Raw genomic sequence first — 10,492 nt, 5'->3', positions numbered from 1 at the left:
CCAGTGTATGTTCAGCTGATTTCCTGAGGAGCTCTGCAAACAGAAGAGAAGCAGACGTTAGAACCAGCAGGGACCAGACAGTCAGACAGACACACTGATATTGTAACTAACTAACTATTCTACACAAATACGCATGGATGATATGAATATTTTATTTTACCATTATCTTGCCAAATTAATTTGATTCATACTGTCATCCTGATAATCACCAAAAATATAGTTAAAACTCTTAAAATAGCACTTACACATACTGGAATCACTTTTCATTTTGTTAAGAAACAAATATTTGTGCTGTGTCCCACAGATAAGACACAAATCTCCTATTAAATGAAAAATAATCAAATAATCTTAACTAAGAGGCATAATATTCAGTTACGCCTTTCCACCTCGGCGAGCGTTTAGACAGACGGCGGGGCGGAATACTCCGCCATCTGAAAGGGGCTATAGATGATCAAAAATCAGAAAGGTTTTCCTGCATAAATAAAGGATAAATAAATGAATACAAATAAATGTATTTTTTTCCCCCGTATTTTGTTTAAAATCAGGCTCCATTGTTTACGTCTCTACAATGACAGTGAGCTGCTCCTTCAAATCACTGGTGACGATATTCACGATTATCCCCAAATTCAACATGATCAAGTGTTTTTATCGGGATCCGCAATAAAATCTGATATGGTCCGGATACACAAGCTAGAACGCACAGTGAGTTTAAACTGGGAGTAGGCTTATGCACACGATTGCACATATTTCTGAATAAAAAATGTGTATTGTGTGTATTTGAAATTGGTAGCATCAATCATTCAATATTTGACCATTGTAATGCATCCAAACCCAAGAGAAACCAGCGTGCTGGTTAATAAACAACTCATACAACAGATGTTGTATCACAGATTGTTTCTTCCTGTCAGTACAAGGCAATTTAAAGTGGCAGTCGGTAACATTTGAATCTAATAAATTGTCTTTTAAGTTCCTACCTATCTAAGAGTGAGTTAAAACAATGGTGGTTGATCATGTGACCACTAATGAAAGTGCTTGTTGCTGCTTTGTCCAGAATTGGATCTCCGTGTCTGTGGCAACATTCCCACTAAACTCTAAATGAGTTTTATCTTTCTACGTCAGTCAGCAGCGGTTGGTCTGCAGGTGGAGCTACTCACGGAAGTGTGCTGCGTTTACTTGTAATGGGAAATCGGTAACTTCCAACTGCTGAGTCAGGCTCCCTCTAGTCTAAAGTGTATGACCAGGTACATTTCATTACTGCTGACTCACAATGGAGGCTCAACAGGCAGAGAAAGAAGACAGGCGGCTGTATGCACTCAAGCCAAAGGAGTTGCTGATATCTTCTGTAGAATGACTGGATGTGATTGTAACTGAAGTGGAATGGTGTAACATAGAGGCTGATGGGTGTTTGTTGGGACTCACCACTGAGGCGCATCTCAAAGCAGATCCTGAAACAGGACTGCATGATCTCACAGACGGACTCGTTGGTCAGATGGGCTCCAACCGGGGTCAGCAGCAGAGTCCTCAAGACCTAAAACACAATCCACAATCAATTCAGTCAAGTTCATCCAACAAGTAACCAAGATGAGGAAATATACAATTACTCATAATATGCTGGGACATTTGCCTTGAAAAGCAAAGAAAACGTGCATTTTGTATCATTAAAGCTGTTGTTCTCATTGTGAAAAAATGTCTTTTGAACAGATACTTTTGAATGAAACGTGTGTCACTTTAAAGATAAACATGATATTGAGATATTGTGGTTTAGCTGTTGTGCTGTGTTGTTCCAACAACATGTACATTGTTGAAGAAATGACATTAAATTGCCATGAACCAATTCACAACAAGTAAACTATAATGTTCCCAAAGGTCTCAGTCATGGAAGGCTGCTGGATGAACCCATACAGGACTGACACATCCAAGACCACTGTAGGAACTACTAGTAAACATGCTGTACCTGCAGGATTTTCATCAGGACCACTTCATCACTGGCCGGGTCTGTTCCCACAAATCTAGCGTGTGTGACGGCGTCCGCCATGTTCTCAATGGCTTCTGCTGCTGCTTCATGGTTAGCATCTGCGAACACAAAAGAAACACAATTTTCTACAAGGACTCAGCAAATTCAGGCTCGATGAGCTTTAATAAGGCTGGAGCCTCATGCCATGTTCACACCATCAACAAAGTCATGCTTTGTTCGGTCTGTCTGCAAGACCACAAGCTAACTACTTTTAAAATGCTTGTTTTCTGAATGGAGTCTGGTTGATGGGTGCTAGGCTATGCTAACATTGTAACACTCCAAATAAGGTCATCTAGACATAAATACAGCAGAGACCTTGTTGTCTGGACCACAGACAGTCTCTGGTTTCTTCACATAGTCTGGTCTGGTGTCTGGACTAATGTGAGCTACTATCGTAGACCTCTGGGGGACCACAGACAGTCTCTGGTTTCTCCACATGGTCTGGTCTGGTCTCTGGACTAATGTGAGCTACTATCGTAGACCTCTGGGGGACCACAGACAGTCTCTGGTTTCTCCACATAGTTTGGTCTGGTCTCTGGACTAATGTGAGCTACTATCGTAGACCTCTGGGGGACCACAGACACGCTCTGTTTGTGATTGAACACCTTCAGGACGACAGGAGGAGAATCTCAATGCTGAAGTCTTCAGAGACACAGCGTCACAAGGATATGTGAATGACGCAAAGTTTGAATATTCGGCTCATTCCCGCTGCAGCGTTTGTTTCCTTCGTGCCATCCGGTGTTAATGTCCATCTATTCACATCTTTGCGTGCCTCGCGAAAAATTCACTTTGCATTTGGTGTGAATACAGAATCAGATACAGAGATTTTTGATTATGTGTATTGAAAATGAATGTGATTTTACATTTATAATCATATATACGATTACCCTGCAGCTGGGGCAGTGTCAGTACATGTGAAATCACACCTCTCCAAACTGATTAAATCCAATACAGAACCTCTACCATCATAAAGCTACTTGTGGGTTTGAGGGGTTTAAATCCAACTATATGTTTTGTGTTTATGATGTAGTGCTGGAATTCATTATTGAAAGGTTTATATACATGAGGGAACTGGAAGCTGAATGTCAGAAACAATATAATGCAGTCCAAACTGAACATTATTATAAAAAGGTGGAGTTGCCGGTGGTAATCAGTCAATCAAGATATCCGTTGTGATGGGGCCTGGCAACATTATTAAATGTAGGCTGTGATTGTTAGCAAGAACACAAATCCAACGGCTCAAGACATAAACAAAATTAGAGAAATCTGGTACGGCCCGTCCACATTGTGCTGCAAACCCTGGGATCTAGTGAGCAGAATCACCAGATGTGGCCTTTTGTTGGGGGTAGGCTGGGACAAATTGGCTGTCAGAGCAACAGGAGCCAGTGTTTTTGAAACCTGAGCTGCCGGCCAGCTCTCCGGCTGGAGCCAGCCTGTTTTCCTTTCCCATCGCCCCTTAGGAGCAGCAATTCATTAACTAATAAGCAAATGGGGGAGGGAGGGAGGGAGGGAGGAAGGAAGGAAGGAAGGAAGGAAGGAAGGAAGGAAGGCAGGCAACAATACAGGTCAACATGGAGATTTAGATATGTGAAGAAGATGGCAGCTCAGGGTTTATGTGATGCTGAACTTTTATGTGTGAGCATGTGATTACTAGTAGACATGAGATCATTTTGGTAATTGGCAGCTGTTGACATAAACTGAGTGTGAAATCACTCACTACTCACTCTACAGTGACTTCTCCATGTTGTAGTTCTGTCTGAATGTGTAGTGAGGATAGATACACCCTACATAGTGGACTCAAAGTTTCCCATAATTCATCTTGAAAAGTAGTGTATAACCGATGGTCACTAACTCTGAAGGGGAAATGATAGACGGACAGTAGAGAGAGCAGAGTGATTCAGACAAATCACTGAAAATAATATATTTAATGTGAGCAGAGCATCACAACACAGACGGTCATGGAATACTTTGAATTTTTTAGATTAATTCGGTAAAATATGCTTCTTGCCTCCACAACGACAGCTCCTTTCATTCTTACCTTTCACAATAAAAGCCCTAATCGTATACGCAGCAACACTGATTACCAGGGGAAATTAAATTACAACAAATTAGCTGAAAATATGTAATCATTATTAGTCCTCTACATAATCCCCCTTATATTCCTCCATAAAGAGCTCTACGTAGAACTCCCTGGATAGTTCATTCAGTCAGTAGTTGGTTAATGGCTGAGGACGTGTGTATGCGTGGTTGAGACACTGCGATGCCAACATCCCTCCAGAGGCGAGGGCGACAACAAGCATGGAAGCTGTGCTGAGATCATCCAATGTCCAGACACAGAAACTAGAGCCACTAGGGATCCAGCAGATTGTCAGAAGTGATATAAAACACTAATCCTTCTCTTGGCACACAGTCTATACAAGCGGCCTCCAAAAGAAGGGTTGGGGGGGCATTGTTAAAATAACACTGAGGAAAGGAGATGCTCAATGTGAGTGTTTGTGTGTGTGTGTGTGTGTGTGTGTGTGTGCCTGAGGGGACGTGGGCAAAGTCAACAGGAGTTTGAACCAGCTGCCACCTAAAGCAGTTAAAGTACTATCAAACTCTGGTAACAAGAATTCAAAGACATGGCGTGAGTGAGAGCGAGCAGCAGAGTGGCTGCTTTCTAAGAGAGCAACGCACAAAAAGCTCTCGAGCTGCACTCTGCATGAGGGCCAATGCATCTTTAGAAACCAAACAAAGGGGCTGCTGCTTTCTCCACCGTCAGAGAAGAAAATGAGTTTGTTCACCTGTTCATCTTCTGAATGGCACAAGATCACCTTTCAGCCAGGCTGCTTTGCTCTCACCAGTAGCTACAGGTCTGTGTGCACAACAGCATTTATTTATGAGATTGGTTGTCTTGATTGTAAGTGTTAGATCTCTGGGGTGCTTTTGGTTCCCCAAGAAAATCCAAGAAAAAAGGGAAACTGAAGCTGGTGGGCTGAGGGTCATCACCATGTGCCTTTGTGGTGAATTTCATTTTGTGATCAGAATCAGCTTCAGTGGCCAAGTTTGTGAACACATACAAGAATTGTGACTCATGTTTCAAGTTGCTCTCAGTGTTGCTATTCAGATCAGAAACTTTCCTGGAAAGACATAAATAGACATGCAGCCAAGAACAAGGACAATAAGGAAAAGAAGGCTTTCCTTTGTTGAACTACATGTTTGTGTGCCTCTCATATCATTGGCAGATGAACTCGAAAGTGATATTCTTTTTAAATATAAGATTTTTTTCCCTCAGCCACACATGCGGCTGTACACACAGCAGTTGGTGTTAATTTGTGTGAAATTATGATCAGCCATTTTAATATCCATGTTGAGTTCATGAATCAGAATTACTCTCAACTTCTGCTGTTCAAGCCTCATGATGAACTTGTTTTTTGTTGTTGTTTTTTTACCCTCAAGCCCTCCTCAGGCGTTTTTTTGATTTGGTGATAAATTTGGCTGTGTTACAGCTTGTGGCATGAATTTTTGCAAACTTACAATATTTTTTTCTACTTTTTTTCATAAATCTCTTCAACAACTTCCACATTGCTCAAAACTAACACTTTAACCCTTTAAATGCCAGTATAATTATTTAAATTTTTTCATTTTTTAATGCAAAAAAACACAAAAAATATCATAAATAGGAAGTGGATGGGGCTTTGGTGGGGATTAGAGGCTTGGATATGTCAAAGATTAGCAACAAAATTGATTTCATTGCATTAGTATTTTTTCTGTAGTACAAGATACTCCCTCTGGACACCTTCGTGGCCAAAAACGCCCTATTGACTTCCATTCAAACCACATTTTTAATCTCACTGCCTTTGCAGTATAAACCCATGCATTACGGTATGTTAGCTTTTCATTATGAACAAAAGTAGTGATATTTGACATTTTTACTGTATTTCACCATTTTCCCCGTTGAAGGCTGTTGCATGAAATTCTTGGAGGAGAAGAGGAGTCCTTCCTCCAAGAAGAATATCCAGGACACTCAGACAGAGCTTCAGAAGATGATGGACAAAATGCATGACAAGGAGAGGAAAAAAAGAAAGAAGGGGCGGAGAAGCAGATGAGGAGGGTTTTTTTTTGCCTGACGCACTGGACAAAAAGGCGCAGCGGCGACGGAAAGGTGGAGGAGGCTGCTGGTTGTTCAGCTCAGGCTGGACAACAGTAGCTTCCTCCCTTCTCCACCCCTCATCTACCTATCCCCTCCTTCTAGCCACACCTCCTCCATCTCTATCACCACACTCCTCCATCTCTATCACCACACTCCTCCATCTAAATCACCCTTCATCCATCTACCTCACAACTCCTCCCATCCACTCCTGCTCCCTCCTCCCCCTGCATTATATGTGGGTTTTTCTCCTGGTGCTCAGGTTTCCACACTAGAAATATCCACAGTCAGTGTAAGGGTTTTTTCTCCTGGTGCTCAGGTTTTCCCTACAAATTCAAATTCGGTTTAAGGGTTTTCTCCTGGTGCTCAGGTTTTCCATTTAAATCCCCCAAAATATCCACATTCTATTTCAGGGTATTTTTCCTGGTGCTCAGGTTTTCCCTATAAATCCCCCAAAATATCCACATTCGGTTTAAGGGTTTTCTCCTGGAGCTCAGGTTTTCCCATTAAAAACACATCAAATAATTCTCTCTCTAGGAACCATCACCTTATCATGGTGGAGGTTTGTGTGTCCTTATGACCCTAAGGGCTGTGTTTGTCTGGAGCTTTGTGCTCCTGCTAGGGTTTCCCATGGCAAATTGGTCTCAGGTGAGGGGCCGGACTAAGAATGGTTCAAAAGACCGGATTAAACTTCAACAGCATAAATCATCCTTTTAAAATAAAATACTAAATAATAAAATACAATTAATTCTAATGAAAAATACTTTTTGTATGTATTTTTTACACATTCAAGTGTATTGTATAATAAAATAAATAAATATGTAAAAAACAAAATTAACACTTTAAAATGTAAATGCTTCTTAGCCTTGACGACGGTATAGGATAAAAGTTTTCAAAAGTAAATTTACATATTTGTAATATGTACATATTTAAAACATAAAGTCACTATTTTATATAAATATACCTGTAAACATAAAGTCACTGCTGTAAATATAAATACCATTAAACATAAAGTCATTGTTTTAAATAAAAATACCTGTACTTCAGTAGCAAGTCAACCGGATCAGTTTGGTGATTGACCCAGAGATCCGTGAACTCAGCACACTGATTCGGATTTACAACCTCTATGCAGAACTCAGTTGAAGCACATTTTTCCAAGACCTGCTCCATTCTACTTCTGATTGGCTAATAATGTTTGAGTGAGGGGGAGTTGTGTTTCTACTCATGCTAATTATGTACTACTTTCATTTACTATAATATATATTTATTCAAGAAAAAACTATGTACTCAACCCTAAAATCAGAGGCAGGCTACAGCTGTAGTCTAAGCTCATGTCTTCTGGCAGTGGCTGCAGCTTAAGCCTCAGCTGAGCCTCGCTCTGAGCCCTCTGTGGGCTCAGGACCATGCGGCGGCTAGCAGCAGTGAGGGGCTTTGCTGATTCTGCTGGGCAGAAGAAAGAGGGGAGGAGAGATGAGCAGTGGGGAAAGGGAGGATAGAGCAGAGATCTGTCAGCACCGAGGCTTAGTTTGCTGCTCTCTCCATGCCAGTAGACCTCAGGCCACAGATTGAGAGGAATTACCTCAAACTAAATGAAATGGCTGAGTGAAATGAGTGGGAGACGATTTCCTTTCCCTTCGTTTTGGGCCCCAGACAAGCAAAACATTTAAAAAGAGGATGCTGCATGTTGGAGATACAAGGGGGAACAGGTCGGGAGTGACACACTGACGGGGAGGATAAGTTCAATTGAAACATAACTGCCTGCTGGAGGCTGTTCTTTGGCTCTCGCAGGCTTACACAGGGCTGATGCTGTAATGTGTGCCAACCGAAACTGACCCCATACATCAACGCACGCCATCCTTTGCTGAAAGCATACAAAAAATGAAATAATCACATGAATCATTCAGTAATTATCACAGCGAAGTAAACAGTATCTGTCAGACTGCGGGGAGGTACAACAAATAGATGCAAACCTCATGTTAAGATAGATACATCGGTAGATAAATAATTGGACGTTATTAATCCCAATTATTGTGTTACTTATCCAAAAAAAGTGAAATGTACATAGACACTAGAGATACATCTTTAGAATACACAATATAAAGAATAAACTACTACATTATGGCATAAACAACAAACTACTTTAGACATAAGTGTGCAGATGTTTGTTTGAGATCAAATTAAATTGAGAAAATTCAACATGTGCAGTTTATTGAAGGAGTTGAACAAAAAGTGACGAAAATAATCTGAATCCAGCAGAGATGTCATGGAAGGTGTACTACACAAAAACTGTTGTAGGAAGAAAGACAGAATGTGTTTTGGTATTTCTTCCTATCCAGGAGGTGGCAGTACTAGACAAGTACAGTGTTCCTGTCCACTTACCACTCAGCTACCCTGAAGGCACCGATATATTCTCTTTTCTTTCATTTATACATTATATTTGTTAGAATTTGAGTACTAGTACACAAGTAATGTACTAATAAATAAAAGCTTGTAATTAGTGTTATTACGGGAATATTGAGAAATGATTTGCACACATTGCTTTATGGGAAGTCAGTAACATTTTTCTGTTGTATAAATGATTTGAATGATCAAAGTACAGTAGATTATAAAGAGTTCATACAGTGTTTAACCAATCATGCAGTAATGGTCTTGTTACATGCTGTTCCTCCTTTCCTTTGTGATGAAACACGGACATTATAACACTCAAAAAGGAGCACTATTTCAGGAGGACTCCTTCTGAAAAACTCATCGGGACGTTTTGAAGATATACAGCTGACTTTAAATGACTTGTTTGGTAGAGTCCACCTCTCCTTTCATGAGAAACGATGACTTAAGTCTCCCCTGGGAGCCTGTGACACATTCTTCAGATCAGGTTTCAATCTACTCACATGCTCTAGCTCTGCCCCACCCACACTATCAGGGGAAAAGGGGTGCATGGCCAAGTAAAGCCAGGCCAGCATGTTAACAGGCTGTTGGAGACTTTGCACAAAAGTCACACTGAGATGCAACAGCGTTGATAAAGTTGCCCAACTACTGTCATATTACTTCATCTATACAACAACTGCAGAGGGAGAGGCGTCGCCGCGGTGCTGCATCGGCACAGCCCTTAGAACAAAACTGATGATATGCCGATGGCGGTACGATGGCGTCGGGATGGGGGTGGAGGGGATTAAGGGAGCTGGTGTCAGGTCTGGAGTGACAGACAGAGGCTCTGGGTCTCAGAGGGCGATTTGTGAGGTGATCTTTGAACAGATACTGTGTGTACATCTGTGTGAGCCTTGGCAGATAGATCCTCAGTCATCTGTTCCACAGAATGTTTCACAAAACATTAGGGGTGGAACGGTACACGCAGTCACACCAGACATTGTGGGACATGGCGGTACAGCCTGTGACCCAAACAGTTGTTTTGATCAACTATTCACACACTTACAAAAGAATTTCTGGAGCGCTAGTTTCACCTGGAAAGTTTTGTCAGTGCACTCGTTGTTGTCAGCTGTAGCGTGCAAGTTGGTTTAGCCCGGTTAGCCGGGTAAATTGAGCTCAACGGATCAGGATTCGTGTCAAATGTGCTCAAAGTTAATCTGTTCATCTCTTCAAACATTTCATTTACGACGACATCACCTCAATGTGTCGATTAGGGGAACAAAACACTAACGGATATAAAGGTGAAGCCTTCTCCTCCACATTTGATTATTTTTCATTATTGTTCTGATGCAATAAAAACATTCTTTAAAAGTGAGCCCAGTATGTTTAAGTGCCATTTCAAGAGTTTTAACTATATTTTGATAATTATCGTGATAATATACTGAATCATAATTATTATAATAATAATCTTTAAGTTCATCTTTTAGTTCATCTAACCTTTTTCCAAACTACTCTGCAGCTTCCAGATGCAGACAAGGTTTGTTGATAGGTCTCTGCCTGTCGACGAGTGTTCAGTTTAACATAGTAGAAACACTTGAAACCATTTCAAGGACACGGAGATGCTGAGTACATCCCCAGAAGCCTTTTTAACAGTATGCAGTGCTCCTGTAAGTTCTCACTTAGTAAATCAATGGCTGCAGCTGTTTTGACAGCAATGTTACATTGACTCGACCACTGCTATTTAGACCGTCTCAACATCTGGTGATGCTTGCATATTTCACACTCTACTGGCACAAAACAACTGGCAGATATGGGCCATATTTCCATGATGAGGCTAATGAGGACAGGCAGTCCGGACTGTAGGCCAGCACATGTCGGCTTCGGCATCGATGATGAGAACAGACCATTCCTGGCATTCCTGGACTGATCTGATGACGAGCAACAGCACTGAATAAACAGAGCTTCCCAACAGAAAACATTTTCCA

General features: G+C 41.3%; 1 protein-coding gene across 2 annotated transcripts in view; it reads right to left on the bottom strand.

Annotated features, from left to right (window-relative positions):
* Positions 1-10,492, bottom strand: part of gbf1 (golgi brefeldin A resistant guanine nucleotide exchange factor 1) — an 86,751-nt gene that overhangs the window by 31,129 nt on the left and 45,130 nt on the right. For both annotated transcript variants that reach the window (XM_084021592.1, XM_084021593.1), the window contains exons 5-7: positions 1,955-2,073; positions 1,420-1,528; positions 1-33 (exon numbers count right to left, since the gene is read on the bottom strand). The exon at positions 1-33 is cut by the window's left edge and continues 28 nt beyond it. In XM_084021592.1, coding sequence (XP_083877718.1) covers positions 1-33; positions 1,420-1,528; positions 1,955-2,073 — 261 coding nt within the window. The remainder of the gene's footprint in view (positions 34-1,419; positions 1,529-1,954; positions 2,074-10,492) is intronic.

Source organism: Eutrigla gurnardus (assembly GCF_963514095.1).
Source record: "Eutrigla gurnardus genome assembly, chromosome: 11".
Classification (NCBI taxonomy): Eukaryota; Metazoa; Chordata; class Actinopteri; order Perciformes; family Triglidae; genus Eutrigla; species Eutrigla gurnardus.
The sequence above is the reverse complement of the archived record's forward strand: the minus strand, read 5'-3'. Positions and strand labels throughout refer to the sequence as shown.